General features: G+C 41.4%; 2 protein-coding genes across 3 annotated transcripts in view; both read right to left on the bottom strand.

The window, feature by feature from the left end:
• Window positions 1–904: 904 nt before the first annotated feature.
• Window positions 905–21,000, bottom strand: part of LOC146962307 (tetraspanin-8-like) — a 20,888-nt gene continuing 792 nt past the window's right edge. The window contains exons 1-9 of one of the 2 annotated variants that reach the window (XM_085769219.1): window positions 8,848–9,042; window positions 6,805–6,882; window positions 6,606–6,713; window positions 5,168–5,242; window positions 4,953–5,048; window positions 3,527–3,643; window positions 3,365–3,397; window positions 2,607–2,690; window positions 905–1,665 (exon numbers count right to left, since the gene is read on the bottom strand). In XM_085769219.1, the coding sequence (XP_085625345.1) occupies window positions 1,525–1,665; window positions 2,607–2,690; window positions 3,365–3,397; window positions 3,527–3,643; window positions 4,953–5,048; window positions 5,168–5,242; window positions 6,606–6,713; window positions 6,805–6,882; window positions 8,848–8,907 (792 nt within the window). In that variant the 5' untranslated portion in view covers window positions 8,908–9,042 and the 3' untranslated portion in view covers window positions 905–1,524. Of the gene's footprint in view, window positions 1,666–2,606; window positions 2,691–3,364; window positions 3,398–3,526; window positions 3,644–4,952; window positions 5,049–5,167; window positions 5,243–6,605; window positions 6,714–6,804; window positions 6,883–8,847; window positions 9,043–17,480; window positions 17,520–17,620; window positions 17,738–19,369; window positions 19,466–20,087; window positions 20,163–20,662; window positions 20,924–21,000 lie in introns of those variants that run through there. The other variant, XM_085769218.1, reaches the window with a different exon arrangement.
• The window catches only part of tspan9b (tetraspanin 9b), a 22,692-nt gene continuing 15,537 nt past the window's right edge, over window positions 13,846–21,000 (bottom strand). The window contains exon 9 of the mRNA XM_085769221.1: window positions 13,846–14,112. Coding sequence (XP_085625347.1) covers window positions 13,972–14,112 — 141 coding nt within the window. The 3' untranslated portion in view covers window positions 13,846–13,971. The remainder of the gene's footprint in view (window positions 14,113–21,000) is intronic.

Genomic DNA, 21,000 nt, shown 5'->3' with positions numbered 1-21,000 from the left:
GTCAAAGGGACAAGTTTCAAACGTGGGCGACAAAAGGCCTGAATTTATTTTCTCCTTTAAAATTAATAATGAATTCATTTTATTTCATTATTCACAATCTTAAAATTACATAAGAAACACAAAATTGAACTTATATCTTGTAATTCTTATTACTACATCATATCAGTGTATAAGAGTCGTGTAGAAGCAGTGTTGCTGTCATGTGCCTTGTCCACCAGGGGGCGCTGCTCACTTTAGTTTTACACTGAATCACAGTTTCAGTATCAGAAAAGTTATAGAGTGTCTTCATGTGTTTAGCATCATCAATGGTGATTTATCACAAATTATTCACACGTTTTACGATTTGATTCATTAAAACTGAACCCTAAAGAGATATTTTTGTTATATAATAATGGACAAATATGTGGCTTCATGCAAATGTCACTTTATTTAACATGAACCAAAACCTTTCAGAGGCCTCACAGCATCTCGACTAAAACCATGAGTTAGAGACGGTTTAGACCAGTGGTTCTCAACCTTTATTGGCTCGTGACCCCATTTTGACATTACAAGATCGTGGCCGTCAATCAAAATGGGCAAGATCATATATTTTTATATGCTGCATTTTATTTGAACTCGATTTATATTCGAGAAAGTGAAAGTATTATAGAATGCAGCTGTTTAAGATTGTGTGTGAAACGATGGGTTAAAAGGTCAATGTAACTACAAAATCAAGTGTTTAAAGGAGTTCTAACTTTGAAAGCCCTAAAATTGTATTAATACATTTGCTCATCAGTTGTTTTTCACTCTTTAACCTACACGATTTTATGATTGTGAACATTTTGTTAAAGGAACGTAAACTTTTATTTTGTCAACAGTGCAACAGGAAGAACTGATCATTTACAAACACTTTTACACACACAGGTGAATTTTTATTTCTTTATTACATCATTTCACACAGAAGAATCAAACATGGATTAAAAAAAACATTTCCCTTTTCTCAAGATTCACAAAACAGGGCTTTTATCTTTCTCCCTTTTTACGTCAAGTCTGAAGCTTCGATCACCGTAAATACAGAATATAAAAACTATTAAAGGAAAAAGATAAAAAATTAGTGACGTCTTCAGCGTGGGAGTAAGAAAAATATATATATTTTTTTACAACAGTGCAGTGAATGCTTCACGTCACTTTGTGGCACTTGGTGGTTTTTTCAGTGATGTTCTTTAATTTTTAGTTTTATTAGCGGTTCATGAAGAAAAACTAGAAGAAGCAACGAGAAACGAGTTCAGGAAACTAAATGTTTGCGTCGTTACGGAAAAAAAAAGGTAAACTAAACAGGTTTTGTGACCAGGAACCGATCGATATTGTCCGTTTCATCTGTTATGATGATATTGATTATAGCGTGAAGATTAGTTTTCAGAGAGACGATGAGGCGCCGATCGTCTTTAATCGGGAGCTTGAAGTCCGTCGTGTTTTTACAGATCGTCAGCTCGTGTCACAACGACCTTGTCGACGTCACAACAGGAAGTTGCTGCTGCTGCTGCTTCAGTAGCTCGGCGGGTTGTGCAGCTCCTGGTATTTGGGCGGCGCCGTGGTGAAGATGGGCGGCACCGCCATCACCAGCGATGGACTGGAGGGATAACGCATCTGATGGATGATGATGGAGGAGAGGATCATCCCGAGCAGCTGGAGGCAGAAAAACACACAGTGTCAGTGAACGCATCATCGACAGGGGGCGGAGCTTCTGTCATTCATGATTCAGGGTTCCTACACATTTGAAATGTCCAAATTCCATAATTTTTCCAGACTTCTCTGTAAAAAAATTCAAATAATTTGTGATATTTAAGTAAATAGATGTGCATAATATTTAAAAAAGCATGCAATTTATCTTGTTTTCATTATTCGGAATGTGTATGCCATTATGCAACCAAATCATTTCCAGAAGATTGTAGCTGAGTACAATAGCACATACAAAATAGTTAACCCAAATAACCTCAGATAAGACCAAACCAAGATAAAATAAATATATTTCCATACAATAGTTTCCATTTTCCATACTTTTCCAGACCTGGAAATGTATAAAATCAAATTCCATACTTTCCATACTTGCGTAGGAAGGTCTGAATGAATGAATGTATTTTTATTTTCGAACATGTATAAAAAAATATATGTAACTATTTGTACATACAAAAGACAGGAAAAAAAAATTAAAATAGAGCCAAGACATAACAAAACACAGCATATTGTTCGAAAAAGGAGTAGAAAGAAGTAAAAAACGTTTTAATTTCCCACCCCTTTTTATCTATTCTTCAGTTTGTAACTACTACATAATACACAATACCTATATAAATATATACCATATATATACACATAATAATTATCTCAATCCTAAATAATATAATACAATATATATAAATATATACCCTAAATACACATCATAAATATCTGTATAAATATATAATTCCAAATATAAAAATATACTACATACATATCCTTATAAATATATATATATATAAACTATCCCCATAATTAAATATATACCCTATACTAAGTTAGTTACAATATAACGATCAACACTATTCTATTTATTTTTGTCTGTGATGGTATCGATGAACACAAACACTCACCGCCAACACCAGCAGAGAGAAGACGACCCCGAGGGCGACGTCGAGCACCAGCTGGGTGTAGTAGAGGATGATGGGAAAACACGGCTGTGGGCGGAGACAGAGGCGGCGTCAACTTCAGCTTCTTCACATCAGACTGGGTTTTATTTTATTTTACTTTATTTTGATTTGAACCAAGGTTATTATAGTTTTAAATCTTTCATTAGTTTTTATTTTTATTTCGTTTTTCAGTTTTCTGAAAAGACCTCATACAGAAGTCCTCTACTTCCACCTCTGGCTGACTTTCTACCATTGTGTTTGGCTTTCAGCTATTATTCAATCATCTCAGATTCGTGACAGTGTAAAACTCTAGAATTGATATTCAGCTATGACTGAAACAGCTTTGATTGATCATGGTATAGAACTCGTGACTCTTGGCGCTCTGTGGCCGAGCGGTCAGCCATTTGGTGTACAGATCATGAGGTCATGGGTTCGATTCCTGCTTCAGACATGCCTGTTGCATGTCACATCCAAACTTGCTCTCTTTGTCAATTTCCTCTGCTAATTCAGCAATGGCTTTCAGCATTCACACGCATTTTCCTTACGGAAATGCTCTTTCTAGTTTTAGTTAGTTTTGTATAGCTCCTTGGAGTTTTTATTTAGTTCTTGTTTTGGAAACATTTTTATTTCAGTTAAAAGTCAAACAATTATTTTTCCACTGCTAGTTTTAGTTTTATTGAACTATAATAACCCTGGTTTGAACCTGAAGCCGAGTCACTCACCTTGGCGTAGATGGTCTTACTCTGGCCGAAGCTCTGTAGAGACGAGAGGGAAAGACGTGAGTCACTGCTGATTGGTTGACTCATTGATTGATTGATTGATTGGTTGACTCATTGATTGATTGATTGACAGGTGAGGAAGATAAAGATGATGTCATTACTCACCTTGTAGTCCACAGTCTTACACAGTCTCTGCTCTTCCTGCTCCTCTGGGCTGCACAGACAGGAGTCGGGGATGTTGCCGCTCCAGTCGGTGTAGCTGAACAGACCACAGCAGTGCAGCTAATCAGGAAGAAAAGAAGAAAAAGAAACACCACATCACTCAACAACTCAAAACCAAACTACAATCTACAGTCAATCAACCGCTTCAGTCGCTTCTAAGGATTTAATCTATTGTTGAAGGCAGGAAGGTTGAAGATGCTGCGTTCAGGTGTTCACAGATCTTGTGGTCGACGTCCGTCCTCGCAGTCGCAGCTCAACCCGAGTGAACTCAGCATTAAAGGGATAGTTCAACATTTTGGCAAATTGGCCCATTGCCATAATCCCTATAGACATAGCAGTAGGTTTGTTACCTTTAATTGTCGGTGCAAGCTATTTTTAGAACGGCGGAGCAGAGCTGTGAGCTGCTTAGAGCTACGCTACGGAGGTTAATGGGATTTCTTGGTTTCCCTCATCAAACTCATCAAATACAAAATCCCAAAACTCCAAAACGCTTTCGTGGACAAGTTGTGACCTGCACATTCACCACGCTATGAGATAATAATGGAACGTTACGAAACAGAGCCGTTTTCGAGGTAAATACAGGGTAAATACAGAGTCTGCTTGCTGAAAAACTGTCCCTGAAGGCAACGCGCATCAGCAGTTTTGCATGAATTTACCTCGAAAACGGCTCAGTCTCGTAACGTTGTGTTATTATCTCATAGTGTGGTGAATGTGCAGCTCACAACTTGTCCACGACAGCCTTTTGGAATTGTTGGGTTGTGTATTTGATGAGTTTGATGAGGAAAACCAAGAAATTCCCTTAGCCTCCGTAGCGTAGCCCTGAGCAGCTCGCCGCTCCGCTCCTCCGTTCTAAAAATAGCTTACGCCGACAATTAAAGGTAACGAACCTACTGCTATGACTATAGGGATTATGGCAATGGGCCAATTTGCCAAAATGTTGAACTATCCCTTTAAAAACCCATTGTTGTGAAACTTTAAAAACTTTTTACGTTTTAATTTATGGAACAGGAAGTAAAATCACCGTCATCGTTTTCACAGTAGAGTCGAAGTGAGAACAAGATGGAGTCACCGTCCTACAAACAGGAAGTGCTTATTGACCAAGAGTTTGTTTAATATCATAATCCACTTCCTCCTCCTCGTTTACAATCCTGCCCGGCAACTCGGCCACTCAGACGGGCCAATCAGACGCCTCCAAGCCACACCCATTTATTCCAGAGCTGGTGAAGGCGACCTGGGACGTTTTACTTTACCAATTAAAAAGTTATTCAATTAAATAAAATAAAAGGATTGTCCTGTTTGTCGACGACTCAACGCGACTGAAGTGATTGATCAGTTATCAGAAGAGCTAACGATTGATTAATTGACTCACCTTTTCCTGCGCGGTGTTGGCCACTTCCTGGTCCTGAGGTGAAGCCTGGTCCAGAGGAAGCTCAGTCCTTAAGACATTCTCCAACACGCTCCCGATCTGAAGAGACCAATGAACAGAGAGTCAATATCTATCTATCTATCTATCTATCTATCTATCTATCTATCTATCTATCTATCTATCTATCTATCTATCTATCTATCTATCGGGATCGTTACCTGAGGACGGATGATGGCGTACGGGACTCCGGTCTTCAGCATCGAGAGGCTGCCGACCACCATACACACCAGGAACTGGAAAACAAAGATGGCGTCAGAGCGTTACGACATCTCAGAGTTTACAGTATCTCTTAGAAGACGAGTCATGAGCAAATGTTTGATCAAAACATGTGAAAAAAGGGAGTTTTTTTTCCCCGAAATGTCGGTGACTTGACCACAGCAACGACAATGATTCATTGATTCTTAATTGTATTGCACAAGTGGTGTATTGTGTCATCTGTCTTGTGTTATATAGCCTATGTCTGCGTCTACTGTATGATTGTATCTGTATTAGTTGTTTTTGTCTTACTTTTCCTTGATGACTTGGAAGAATATAATAGTCAATTGTGACTCCAGGAAGAATAGCTATGCTAATGTGCTGGTGCTAATGGAGATCCAATATGATGTGGTTTCAGTATCTAAGATCTGTGTCTTCGGAAATATTCTAATATCAGTATAAGTCTGAACCAGGGTTTGTGTTTCACACAAACAAACTGTTTATGACGTGGCGTGTGTATGACGTAGTCGCAACGACACCAAAGCTCTCCTCAGATTAGCTTGCGTAGTCGCGTGTACGCTAACTTCCTGTTAAAGGTACGAAAGTCCGGACCGGTGGAGCTTCACACCTGAAAATTTGGTTCAAATCAAACGGAAAATGTTTGGATCAAACAAGGTCGCTGTGAAAGTCTCCTTTTGCTGCGTTTGAGACCACGTGGAATTCGTATTTTTCCGAACTACTTAAAAAAAGCGCAATCAAACGCCACCTCATATCGGAGCTCCCACTTGGGGAAAGTCGGAGAAAAACAGATTCACTTACTGATGTTGTGGAACATGGTAAATTCATGTTATTTCTCTTTGATTTTAAGTTTTCATTATTTTAAAATGCTTCTTTTTTTTAAAATAGTTTTTGTGTCCTTTGTAATGTTTTAATGTCTTCGCTATGTGAAGCAGTTTGGATACAAACTTTGTCCCGGTCCAACATGTTTTTGGTTTTTGGCGTTGTGCGTCTCAAACGCTTTGAAGAATCGGAAATCTGAGTTTTCAACTGGGAGATTCAGAAATCCAATTTGTCTCAAACGCAGCATTAGCTTCAATATGGTCTTTGAAGTAAAAACCAATCAGCTGCGGGTTCAGTCTTCGCTGTTGCTGAAGTTGAAAAGTGAAACTCGGAGCAGGAAGCCGAGGAAAGGAGCTAAATCTGGTGCAACCATCTCTTCATTTTTTTCTGCAAATGATAAACCACAGACCAGTTCAGACGGTAGATTTTAACTTCCGTTTGTTCTTTATCTCTCTGGACTTCGTTCTGTTTTGTTGGGTTTTTCCCCTCACACAGGATCTGACATGCTCTTTTATTCTGAAGGTCCACCACCACTTCCTTCCTGTCTTGGTCTGTACTCACGACGATCAGCGACACTTTGCTCTCCTTGTGGGCGCCGTAGGCTCCCAGGATGGCGATCGCCATGGTGACGGCTCCGATGATATAGAGGACGATGAACGCGCCGCTCGCCTGTGGACGAGACAGAGTTGTTTTTAAAAAGGAAAATATCAAACCAGTTTGTCGACATGATGTTTGTTGAAGGTGCGTTTGTTTTACTTACACTTCCGATGTGTCCGCTCATGCCCGGTCTGCCGAACTGACACAGCAGAGCGACGCCGATGATCAACGCACCGATGATCTGAAAATCAAACAGTTTGATTAGATCCACTGCTGCAAACACACAAACACTTAAAGGGATAGTAGCATTTTTTTTTAAAGTGGGTTTGTATGATCTCCAAATAGCCCCTTAGTACTTAAATTGCAGTAGAAGACTCTCTGCACTCCTCCCGTTAGCAACGCCAGCCCATAATAGCCCTGCCCAGAGATTTACAACATACATTGTTGTGAATGGACCCAAAGAAACGGCCTATTTTCACGGCCTAAAAGAGGTTTTACCTGAAAAAAATACACAGTTCCATTGTTCGCTATAATATAATATATATAAAATAATTTTTTCCAGCCCTTCAAAGTGCAGGAAAAACACAGTTTTTATTTGGACCTAACCAACTCGCGTATCCCTCCACCCAGGGTTAGCGCCCGCCGATCAGCAGTTGGTTAGGTCCAAATAAAAACTGTGTTTTTCCTGCACTTTGAGGGGCTGGAAAAAATTATATTATAGTGAAAAAATTATATTATAGTGAACAGGTAAAACCTCTTTTAGGCCGTGAAAATAGGCCGTTTCTTTGGGTCCATTCACAACAATGTATGTTGTAAATCTCTGGGCAGGGTTATTATGGGCTGGCGTTGCTAACAGGAGGAGTGCAGAGAGTCTGCTATTAGGGGCTATTTGTACATCATACAACCCCACTTTAAAAATATGCTACTATCCCTTTAATCTCGTCAAAATAAAAGTCTAAAACTTAAAGAAGAAAATAAAATTCTGATTGTGAGTCATTGCGAAATTTAGGCTACAAATTATATTTCGGGGTATTGATGTAGTGCCATCTAGTGGCGAGGCTGCAGATTGCAATTTTCTGAGTTGAGGCCTCCAGGTAAAGAACAAAGGTTAAATAAAACTGGTTTGTCCTTTCTGGGCTGCTGTAGAAGAATAAAAACATAAAGATTCTTAGATTCAGGCCATTAAACACCAAGGAAAAGAACATTCTAAATATTATATTAGGTTTCTGTAATGTAAAGGTCCAACTACATCAGTCACACTGGTCCTTTAAGGTTTTTTTTTTTGCCAAACTAGGAATTTTCCAGTGGGCGTAGACTTTGAACCTCGCCAAAATAAAAACGGTAAAGCCTGTTTTTAACACACAAGGTAAAGATTTGTGACAGGACTGACTGAGACAAGTTACTGTTCATGAACTTCAAAGAGGGAGCAGCTCCTGTGAAGTCAGCAAACACCCAGTGATCAATCAGACCGGTCTGATCCAGTTCACCAGGAGATTAAAACATTACTGTAGAGGCTTTTATTGTGAAAGACTGAAGCTCTTTGTGAAACAAAACAGCTGCTCACTGTTAAATGTAATTGTTGTTTATAACAGTCAGAGAGTGAGTGGAAAAAAACTGAACAGCAGCAACACCCACAACCACAACCACAACAGTCACAGGTTTATACAACAACTAAATGACTCAGATATGAATGTTACGGCTTTGAAATGTTTGAATTTGCTGCTTTTTCAGGTCTCAGGCTGCAACTAACAATATTAAAAAGTATATTATCAATACAATGCAAACTTATACTAGCAGCTGGTTGCACATGATTTTTTAGTTTCGTTTTCGTTTAAATAACGTTTTAATTAAAAAATATCATCAAAACATTAAACTTTATTTAAAAAAAACAAGTCTGGGTCACTTTATATAGGCTAATAATAATAATAATATGTTAAGTTTATGGGTCAATAATAATATGTTATATGAACTAGCCTAGTATGATGAAAAAAAACTTTTATATTGAACTTTTAAATGATAAGGTTTATAATAAAAATCACCTAAAAGTTGCTGTTTATCTTTATAAAAGTTAACTTAATGTTGAAATAAAGCCGAGCAGCTCTAAACCTGAGACTAAAGGCGCTGCGCACTTTTATTTCCCACCGAGACGAAGGTGCGCCACCGCCATCTTTTATTTAAAGAAATAAATCTTTTTCTTAAAACTCACCGCGAAGAAGATGTTGAAGATGGTGAAGACCCGTTTGAGGCAGGTGTTGACCTGAGTCATGGTGGCAGCTTCGTGTAAACAGCAAACAAAGAATAACAAAAAGAAACGGAGGTGTAAGTGAAAGTTTGTTCGGACTGAAGTGAGGAGGAAGTCGGAGAGGAGCTGGTTTTTAGCAGCTCAGTCGGCCGGAGGGGGGCGGGGACAGCGGATAGGAGAGAGAGGAGGGGGGCGGTGTTTCTAGTAAATGACAGAGAGGGGAGAGGAGAAGAGCTCTGTTCCGGGAATGAGATTTTTTTTCCCCCAACTATGGCCACGCCAAGACCCGCCTTACGAGGCCTCTGATTGGCTTATCACGATGCTACTCGACCTCCACTCTGCTGGTTGGGTTTAGGCAAGGCATCTTTATTTCTATAGCGCATTTCATACCATGGCAACTCAATGTGCTTTACATAAAGACAAAACATTAAAAAAAAAAAAGAAGAAGCATAAGACAGAATAAAAACAAACACTAAAAACAGAGTTAAAAGCAAGAGCAAATAAAAGTAAAATAAAAGAAAATAGATAAAGTTTAAAGTTCTTAAAAAGAGCTCAGCTATAAGCACGTGAAAAGAGAAGTGTTTTTAACCTGGATTTAACAGTGCTGACAGTTGGGGCTGATCTCAGGTCTGCTGGTAGTTTGTTCCACTTGTGAGCAGCATCACAGCTAAATGCTGCTTCACCATGTCTGGTCTGAACTCTGAGCTCCACTATCTGACCTGAGTCAGTAGATCTCAGAGCTCTACTGGGTTTATACTCTACTAACAAACCATTCAGTGATTTGTAAACCAGTAGCAGAACTTTAAAATCTCTTCTGTAGCTGACTGGGAGCCAGTGTAAGGTCTTAAGAACCGGGGTGATGTGATCTGATCTCTTTGTTCTGGTTAAAACTGGAGCTACAGCGTTCTGAATGAGCTGCAGCTGTTTGATACTTTTTGGGGGGAGACCAGTCAGAAGACTGTTACAGTAGTCTAGTCTACTGGAGGTATGAAGCTGGGAGGGTAACATGCAGGTACAGGCATAGCCAGCCTTGCAGAGCTCAGCCAATCAGAGGCGGAGTAAGGCGGGACTTGGCGTGGCCATAGTGGGAAAAAATTCTGGGAAGACAAGAGGAAAATGCCCATATGTGCACATAGAGGGAGGGAGGGGGAGGAGGAGGAGGAGGGAGACATGTCCGGACACAAATCTGGGAAATATTTAGTGTTAATGTTTTTGATTAGAAAATCTAACTCTATGGAAAGAGTCAGAACGTTTGAGTGTAGTCGGTATTTTTAATTGTTTACTAAAGTTTGCACAGTTTATTTAATAACACAACACAACACACTGATCAATCAATCACCGATAATGATCATCTGATAATAAAGAACTGTGTTCATCATGTTGTGTGTCTGTTGTGATATTTTGCAGCTTGTCTGTGTGGTTGTGTGTCTGTTGTGTGGTGAGTTAAACCTATTTAGAGACATTTAGAGACTTTATCTCACTCTTTTTACATCAATAGGCTACAGTTACACCCCTACTGTGATAAGCTTATCCCTGTGTGTGTGTGTGTGTGTGTGTGTGTGTGTGTGTGTGTGTGTGTGTGTGTGTGTCTGTGGTTGTGTGTCTCTTATAATCATTTTTTCTGAGGTTTTTCCCTCAAACAATTGGTTGAAATAGGCTAGTCATGCTAGGAAGTTTGTAGCCTTGTGGTTTGTGTGTCAGTAGGCCGCAGTACTTCCACGTTTTTGCATTTGACCTCCGCAGAGAAAAGTCAACAAACACTCAAAGTGAAAGTGTTTCTGTGGCTGACTCAGGATGAAGGGAGGAGGAGGGGAAGGAGGTGAAGAAAGGAGGTGAGAGAGCAGAGCGTGGTGGTGGAGGAGGAGGAGGAGGAAAGATGAATGTGTGGTTGGTTGGTTGGAGGCCGAGCTGACTCACAGCTCAGGAATGTAGAAACTGGAGCCGTGAACAGAGAAAGTTGAAGAGTCGCTGTGACCGCACGTAGACTCTGTTCCTGAGAACAACCACTGATCTTTACAACCAGGAAACGGCTGCTGAACTTTACCCCACTGGCTTAGTTCATCCTGTTTACACTGATAAACATGAAATGAATTAAAGGACAATTCCAGGCGAATTCAACTCTGGGGTGTATTTTTCTATCATTTTAGGTCTAAAAGAATGAATCTGAAGATTTTCAGTTTAATCGCTCCTGTTTTGCGGTAGTTGCGTCTGTCCGCGCATCGCCACGGCAGCAATGAATGGGAGTGGATGTAAGTTCCGCTGTTTAGGCTGTTTCCAGCCCTCAAAGCAGCAATTTTTTTCCACAGACAGCATCAGATGGAGACTCAAACATGCACCGAGAAGTTTATTTACTTCAAGCAAGTCGACATGTTTGTAAAACTAGATCTAATTCAAAGTCTCCCGGAGTCTCGCGCGAGCCCGAAGTTGCAGTGCTGGTGTATTCAGGCGCAGTCGGAGCTACCGCTTGTATCATAAACACAGGAATATCAACTCTTTACTTGCTTCAAGTGTACATTTTTTTCCACATACAGCGTCAGATGGCGACTCAAACATGCGCCGAGAAGTTTTTTTTACTTGAAGCAAGTAAAGAGTTGATATTCCTGTGTTTATGACACAAACGGTAGCTTTTCCCACTGCATGTGAACACACCGAGCACGGCAACTGGGTCTCGCGCGAGACTCCGGGAGACTTTGAATTAGATCTAGTTTTACAAACATGTCGGCTTGCTTGAAGTAAATAAACTTCTCGGTGCATGTTTGAGTAGCCATCTGACGCTGTCTGTGGCTTTGAGGGATGGAAACAGCCTAAACAGCGGAACTTACATCCACTCCCATTCATTGCTGCCGTGGCGATGCAGGGACAGACGCAGCTACCGCAAAACAGGAGCGATTAAACTGAAAATCTTCAGATTCATTCTTTTAGACCTAAAATTATATGAAAATACACCCCTGAGTTGAATTCGCCTGGAATTGTCCTTTAATGTGCAGTATCTGTAGTCCAGTTCTGACTCAGTTGAACAGAGCTCTGTTCCTCGGTCCACAGGTTTTCTCTGAATGTTTTCTACAATCCCAAAGATCCACTCCAAACAGACTGCTCTTCGTGTATCATATACATTTTCTTTAGGGATAGTTCAACATTTTGGCAGATTGGCCCATTGCCATAAGTAGGTTCGTGCAAGCTATTTTTTAGAACGGCGGAGCAGAGCCGTGAGCTGCTCAGAGCTACGCTACGGAGGCTCATTATGGGATTTCTTGGTTTCCCTCATCAAACTCATCAAATACACAATCCAACAACTCCACAACGCTCTGGTGGACAAGTTGTGACCTGCACATTCACCACGCTATGACAGTCTCTGCATTTACCTCTAAAACACATCATTGTCGTTGCTGAGGTCGAGTCACTGTGATGAAAAATGACTTGACATTTCGGGGAAAAAAACACTTCCTTTTTTCACATATTTTGATCAAACATCTGCTCATGACTCGTCTTCTAAGAATGAACTCTGTGACGTCGTAACGCTCTGACGCCATCTTCGTTTTCCAGTTCCTGGTGAGTATGGTGGTCGGCGGCCTCATGATGCTGAAAGCTGGAGTCCCGTACGCCATTATCTGTTCTCAGGTAATGATCCCTATAGAGATAGATGGATGGATGGATGGATGGATGGATGGATGGATGGATGGATGGATGGATGGATGGATGGATGGATGGATGGATGGATGGATAGATAGATAGATAGATAGATAGATAGATAGATAGATAGATAGATAGATAGATAGATAGATAGATAGATAGATAGATAGATAGATAGGTCACGGTCTGCTGTTCTCCTAAAGGGGGCGGAGCCACGGTCTGCTGTTCTCCTAAAGGGGGCGGAGTCACGGTCTGCCGGTCTCCTAAAGGGGGCGGAGTCATGGTCTGCTGGTCTCACCGTCTTTGAATGAGTATTAAAGTGTGTGTGTGTAAAAGAGAAGGCCTAATACATACCACAGCGCCCCCTATTGACTCGACTGGTCACGTTAAAACACAAACACACTTTTTAATAAAATCCTTTCACACATATATACGTATATATAAATAACATAATGAATGAATGAATTGCTTTTATTATTGTGTCATGCATACTAATGTATGCCCAGCCCACATGGGCTTATAAGACATCAAGAAAACAAACACGGTCCAGAGCACATCAGCAGCACATCAAAGAAATAAGAAAACAAACAGGGGTTCACAACCATTATCTGAAAAAAAAGAAAGAAAAGAAAATAATAATGGCAAGGTTCAGGAGAAATCATCAAAAAGTAATTCAACAAATTTTCCTGTCTTCTTTTCCAGGCTTGAGAAATAAAACTAGCAGTTTTAAACACTGAAATTGAACAACCACTCCAACTTCTGCTCATCATGAAATAATACCTCAAATCATCATACTTTGTACAATATAAAAGGAAATGAGACTCACTTTCTACTTCATCTAACTCACACATTTCACATATTCTATTCTCCTTGGGAATATTCTTAAATGGACCAACTTCAATGGCCAGAGGACTTCTCTGTAAACTTCAACTTCAACTTCAAACTTCAAACAACTTTATTAATCCCACCAGGGGCAATTGATTTCAGCAGCTTGCACAGTCCAAAAAAAAAACACAGTACACACAATAAATACATGTATAACAGATAAGGTAAATAAATAGAATAGGATGCCAAGGGTACAGTGTTGTCAAAGATCAGTTGAATGAGTGAATAAATACATAAGTTGCACATGTTTGACCAATAAAATGTGCATGGTAAGAGGAATAAAATCATTATAAAGAATTTAAGAGGCGAATAGCAGAGGGGATAAAAGATTTTAAAAAACGGTTTGTCTTGCAGACAGGTGAGACATAGCGACGACCTGAGGGCAACAGAGAGAATTCACTTGACAGCACGTGACCAGAAGACAAAACGTGACGTAACATATAATTCAGGACACAGATTTTGTGACCAGAGAGGCGATCGAAGTCCGTCGTGTTTTGGATCGTCGGTCTCCTCCGGACCTCGTGTCACAACAACGTGTCAACGTCACAACAGGAAGCTGCTGCTGCTGCTGCTTCAGTAGCTCGGCGGGTTGTGCAGCTCCTGGTATTTGGGCGGTGCCGTGGTGAAGATGGGCAGCACCGCCTTAATGACCCTGGATCTGGAGTGATAACGCATCTGATGGATGATGATGGAGGAGAGGATCATCCCGAGCAGCTGGAGGCAGAAAACACACAGTGTCAGTGAACGCATCATCATCATCATCATCCATCACCCCAGGGCTGCGTCCTTTCCCCTCTCTTATACATCTTGTATACAGATGACTGTCGTAGCCACCATGTAAACAGACACATCATTCAATTTGCAGATGATTCTGTAATTGTTAGCCTTCTTGAGGATACAGAGGACAGCCATGGCCCTATTGTAAATGATTTCATTTGTTGGTGCAATGATGCTTTCCTCCAACCCAATGTTACTAAAACTAAAGATATGTGTATTGATTTCAGACAGAATGCTCCAGCAGCCCCCCAGAGCAGTGTCATAAATGGTCAAGTTGTGGATGTGGTGACCACTTATAAGTATCTTGGCACCATGTTTGACAACAAATTAACCTCTTCATGCAGAGGCCATTTTTGGCAATTTCCGCCTGTTTTTGTATCACTGCAATTAAAGCTTAATAACCACAGAAGTACTAATCCCACAACTATGGTTTATGGCTTAAATGAAAGACAACCTTTGTCCCTTTACATCTATATGTATAAAATATTGAATTGAGTCATTCCATAAAAAAATGGGCTTCTGAAATTACTATTTTTTTTTGAAAAAAAAAAAAAATGAGTTTGAAATTTTTGGTGAAAAGGTGATATATCAAAATCCTGATTATAAAACAGGTTGAATTTTACATATATGGTTCACACACTCCCTGTCCACATATGTACCAAATTTTAGGTTGATAGGTAAAACTACTGAGGCACTATAGAGTTTTTCCAAACAGTGTCCCTTGGTGATGTCCAGTGTGCAAAACCTGTCCAAAATTGTCCAATTTGGCTAAAATGCACACTGCAAGATTTTTGTGAGATTTTTTTTTTTCCAACAGATAACCTATTGGGGCCGACTACGTGCCCCCTAGGGTGAAAAAGAACAGGTACAGACATTTGTTCATCCCCACTTCCATTAGGGAGCTCAATCTGGTTGAACGATGATGGTGATGATGGTGACGATGAGTTTGATATTGACGACGATGATGATGTTGTTGATGCTGATGTTGGGGATCTATGTGGTTGGCACTTAACCTGAAATTTGCCTTTTGTTGAATTATTGTGTTTGTTTTTAGATATCTATTGAGGTGTTGTATGTATGTGTTGGAATGTATGAATGTTTTTATGTTTTTAACACCTAGACTGCAACCAAATTGCCCAAGTTGGGACAAATAAACTACTTGACTTGATCGACAGGGGGCGGAGCTTCTGTCGTTCATGATCGATCGGGTATTTGATGGTATCGATGAGCACAAACACTCACCGCCAACACGAGCAGAGAGAGGTGGACCCCGAGGCTGATGTCGAGCAGCGGCTGGATGTTGTAGAGGACCCGAAGACACGGCTGTGGGCGGAGACAGAGACGGCGTCAATCTCAGCTTCTTCACATCAAACTGGGTTTTATTTTGTTTTGATTTGAACCAAAGTTATTATAGTTTTAAAATGTTCATTCCTTTTTGTTTTGTTTTTCAGTTTGCTTTTTCCCTCACCCAGGACGGACTGACATGCAATAGATGTTGTTACAGACAAGAAAACAGTTTACAGTTTATAACTTTAGACATCGACAAGAAAACTACAACTAAGCTGCTGTTATCTGACATTCACTTTGTTCTTCATGTTGGCCATTTTCTTTTTTATTAGTTGCTGTTATGTCCATCATACTTTGTTTATATTAAAGGGATAGTTCACCCTAGAATGATATTTCGCTCATTATCTACTCACCCTCATGTTGACTAAGGGCTGGAAGAATTTTCAGAGTCCACCGTCCCTTCTCTGAGTTACAGGGGGTCTTGGTGTAGCAGTGCATGTCCATATAACGGTTGTAAAGGGACACCAGAGCTCTTCGTAAAAAAGCACACACAAAAAAAACATCCAAATACCTCCATGATGTTCGTATGTAATGTCCGTCTTGTGCTGAAGCCCCAAATTGCGTAATTGTCCCGAAAAAATTTAAAAAATTAGCCTTAAATAGGCTAAGTCTATATTTTAAGCTTGTTTGTAGCGGAAGCTTCTCGAAGCTCCTCTTCCTGGTCCGTCCAAATCTCGCGTGATTTGCGCCGGCGTCAGTGCGGTTACTGCGAATCACGCGAGATTTGGACGGACCAGGAAGCTTCGAGAAGCTTCCGCTACAAACAAGCTTAAAATATAGACTTATTTAATTTTTTTCGGGACAATTACGCAATTTGGGGCTTCAGCACAAGACGGACATTACATACGAGCATCATGGAGGTATTTGGATGTTTTTTTGTGTGTGTTTTTTTACGAAGAGCTCCGGTGTCCCTTTACAACCGTTATATGGACATGCACTGACTATGCCGAGACCCCCTGTAACTCAGAGAAGGGACGGTGGACTCTGAAAATTCTTCCAGCCCTTAGTCAACATGAGGGGGAGTAGATAATGAGCAAAATATCATTCTAGGGTGAACTATCCCTTTAACCCAATAAAAGTCGGACCTCATACAGAAGTCCTCTACTTCCACCTCTGGCTTACTTTCTACCATTGTGTTTGGCTTTCAGCTATTATTCAATCATCATCTCAGATTCGTGACAGTGTAAAACTCTAGAATTGGCTTCAACTGGCTACAGGTGCAGGTTGGAGCTCGTTAAGAGACTCGTTGACTTCTCGTACCACAGTTTGCGCCACAAGATAATAATAATTGATTACATAAATTATAATTGATTGCATTTATATAGCGCTTTTCTATCGTTACCCGATACCCAAAGCGCGTACAGCCAATGTGCGCCAAACGGCCCCTCCGACCACCACCATGATCATTCATACACATTCACACGGTGCAAGGTGGGTAAGGTGTCTTGCCCAAGGACACTACGACAGCGACTGGGAGAGAGCGGGATTCGAACCGCCAACCCTTATGATTATTGGAGACCCGCCCTTCTGCCTGAGCCGCTGCCGCCCCCATAGATATTCAGCTATGACTGAAACAGCTTTGATTGATCACGGTATAGAACTCGTGACTCTTGGCGCTCTGTGGCCGAGCGGTCAGCCATTTGGTGTACAGATCATGAGGTCATGGGTTCGATTCCTGCTTCAGACATGCCTGTTGCATGTCACATCCAAACTTGCTCTCTTTGTCAATTTCCTCTGCTAATTCAGCAATGGCTTTCAGCATTCACACGCATTTTCCTTACGGAAATGCTCTTTCTAGTTTTAGTTAGTTTTGTATAGCTCCTTGGAGTTTTTATTTAGTTCTTGTTTTGGAAACATTTTTATTTCAGTTAAAAGTCAAACAATTAATTTTCCACTGCTAGTTTTAGTTTTATTGAACTATAATAACCCTGGTTTGAACCTGAAGCCGAGTCACTCACCTCGGCGTAGATGGTCTTACTCTGCCCGAAGCCGAAGCTCTGCAGAGACGAAAGGAAAAGACGTGACTCACTGCTGATTGGTTGACTCATTGATTGATTGATTGACAGGTGAGGAAGATAAAGATGATGTCATTACTCACCTTGTAGTCCACAGTCTTACACGGTCTCTGCTTCTCCTGCTCCTCTGGGCTGCACAGACAGGAGTCGGGGATGTTGCCGCTCCAGTCGGTGTAGCTGAACAGACCACAGCAGTGCAGCTAATCAGGAAGAAAAGAAGAAAAAGAAACACCACATCACTCAACAACTCAAAACCAAACTACAATCTACAGTCAATCAACCGCTTCAGTCGCTTCTAAGGATTTAATCCATTCTTGAAGGCAGGAAGGTTGAAGACGCTGCGTTCAGGTGTCGCTGGAACAGTGTGGTTGACCTCTGTCCTCGCAGTCACAGCTCAACCCGAGTCAACTCAGCATTAAAAACCCATTGTTGTGAAACTATAATTTGTCCACTATAATTCGTGGAACAGGAGGTAAAATCACCGTCATTGTTTTCACAGTAGAGTGGAAGTGAGAACAAGATGGAGTCACCGTCCTACAAACAGGAAGTGCTTATTGACCAAGAGACAACTGCCCAATTCCAATCCGACCCCTCACGGACTCACTGACTTAGAGGCGCGTTCACGGGAAGTCTGTGAGTGTGTGAGGGCTGTTCCACTGTCAGATCATCAAGTCAGTGAGTCAGTGAATGAGCCCTTACTGCCCCCTTACCGTAAGTCAGCACCGATGCTGACTTTGGGTAGGGGAATTACCCACAGTTCATAGCGTTGTGAAGTCAAACACATGAGATGCCGTCGGAACGCAAGTGTTAAAAAAAAAAAAGAGTAAATTACTACACGTAGTCAGAGAGAGCTCCGCCGCTCTCTTTATTGTTAATGGACAGGAGCAACAACCAAAAAAAAAAGAAGTTTACTGTCAGTATTAACGTGCAGTTTGTGATTATTGATGATGATTTGAGCAGATCTGATCCAGGAACATTTTGTTTTGAGTCCGACCTTGTGCGCTTTGAAAGTACGGTAAATTATCGGCCCAAGACCGGAGTCAACAACATGTTGTTGTCAAGGTAACGTGTCGTGAGAGTGGGTAAGTGCTGTTCCATTCATATTTACAGCATCTGGACCCTCACACACTCTCACACTCTGTCACTTAGAGCTGACGTCACTTTAGTCAGTGAGGGTTCAGGGCCTGAGTCTTTAGGGAACGGATTGGAATTGGGGGAACATGGACACATGAGTTTGTTTAATATCATAATCCACTTCCTCCTCCTCTTGTTTACAATCCTGCCCGGCAACCCGGCCACCCTGACGGGCCGGGGTCATCCCTATGTTCCCTCAGCCCTATGTTCCCTCATTTCTAACTTTTGTCGTCACTGAAAATTAGGCCCTATGTTCCCTCAGCCCTATGTTCCCTCATTTCTAACTTTTGTTGTCACTGAAAATTAGGCCCTATTCCCACAGCCCTTTGGTCCCACCATTGGTTGGGTTTAGGCAATGAAGAAAGGAGTTGGTTAAGTTTAGTAAAAAGACCAGGTAGAGGCTAGACAGGCCAGATAGACAGAGTCCAGATAGGTAGAGAGAGTCCAGAGGGAACATAGGGCTGAGGGAACATAGGGCTGAGGGAACATAGGGCTGAGGGAACATAGGCATGCTCCCGGCGGGCCAATCAGACGCCTCCGAGCCACACCTATTTGGTCCAGCTGGGAGGTTTTACTTTGCCAATAAAAGTTATTCAGTTAAATTTAAAAAATAAAAGATTGGTCCTGTTTGTCGACGACTGAAGTGATTGATCAGAAGAGCTAACGATTGATTGCTCGACTCGGTCAGGAGTTCTCACCCGTTCCTGCACGGTGTTGACCATTTCCTGGTCCTTAGGTGAAGCCTGGTCCAGAGGAAGGTTCTTCCTGAATGCAACCTCCATCACACTCCCGATCTGAAGAGACCAATGAACAAAGGATCAATACCTATCTATCTATCTATCTATCTATCTATCTATCTATCTATCTATCTATCTATCTATCTATCTATCTATCTATCTATCTATCTATCTATCTATCTATCTATCTATCTATCTATTGTGGTGGCAAAAAATTTTGTTCCTTCACCAAAGTATTAAAAAAAGGATAACGGGACAAGTCAGCTGTCTTTCTTGAGTTTTAATAAAAGGCATTCATGAATGGAGTCACACACACAACCAAACAGGAGTACAGTCAGTGAGTGAGTGAGCTGAAGAGGCTCACCCGGGCGCTATCTTTATAGTTCAGACAAAATATATGGCACTGGTAGCTGTGCCTGGCTCCACCGCCAGGACAGAACTCCCCTTGTAAATTAACACAGAGCACCGGTCTTGACCTTTAGCCTGCTCTGTGTAGATTCAGTACTAGCTGTGCCTGGCTCCATATCATAACAATAGGTATCAGGAACACATTATCTGAATACCACTTTCCACAAGGAGAAAAGGAAGTTCACTTAGTTAACATGGTTATACAGCCCTTGTAAAGCATACACTGGGTTACACCAAAATTTCCCATTACACTATCTATAGGGGTCGTTACCTGAGGACGGATGATGGCGTACGGGACTGCGGCCTTCAGCATCACAAGGATGCCGACCACCATATACACCAGGAACTGGAAAACAAAGATGGCGTCAGAGAAGTTTTTTTTCCCGCGAGCTGCTCAGAGCTACGCTACGGAGGCTCATTATGGGATTTCTTGGTTTCCCTCATCAAACTCATCAAATACACAATCCAACAACTCCACAACGCTCTGGTGGACAAGTTGTGACCTGCACATTCACCACGCTATGAGATAATAACACAACGTTACCACACAGAGTTGTTTTAGAGGGAAATTCATGCGCGTTGCCTTCAGGGACAGTTTTTCATCAAGCAGTCTCTGTATTTCCCTCTAAAACAACTCTGTCTGGTAACGTTGTGTTATTATCTCATAGGTCACAACTTGTCCACCTCTCTCTACAGCTCATTAAATTCTGTTTGTTCTTTATCTCTCTGGACTTTGTTCTGTTTGTTCGTCGGGTTTTCCCCCTCACACAGGATCTGACATGCTCTTTTATTCTGAAGGTCCACCACCACCACCACCACTTCCTTCCTGTCTCGGTCTGTACTCACGATGATCAGCGGCACCAAGCGCTCCTTATGGGCGCCGTAGGCTCCCAGGATGCCGATCGCCATGGTGACGGCTCCGATGACATAGAAGAAGATGCGCTCACCGCTCGCCTGTGGACGAGACGGGGTTGTTTTTAAAAAGGAAATATCAGACCAGTTTGTCAACATGATGTTTGTTGAAGGTGCGTTTGTTTTCCTTACACTTTCTAATTCTCCGCTGCTGTCACACAGGAGACCGAGGCCGATGATCACTGCACCGATGATCTGAAATCAAACAGTTTGATTAGATCCACTGCTGCAATCACACAAGAAACACTTAACCTCGTCAAAATAAAAGTCCT

This window comes from Trachurus japonicus, chromosome 23 (assembly GCF_045865225.1).
Source record: "Trachurus japonicus isolate A0001 chromosome 23, Traja_1.0".
NCBI lineage: Eukaryota > Metazoa > Chordata > Actinopteri > Carangiformes > Carangidae > Trachurus > Trachurus japonicus.
This window is presented reverse-complemented; position numbering and strand designations above follow the sequence as displayed.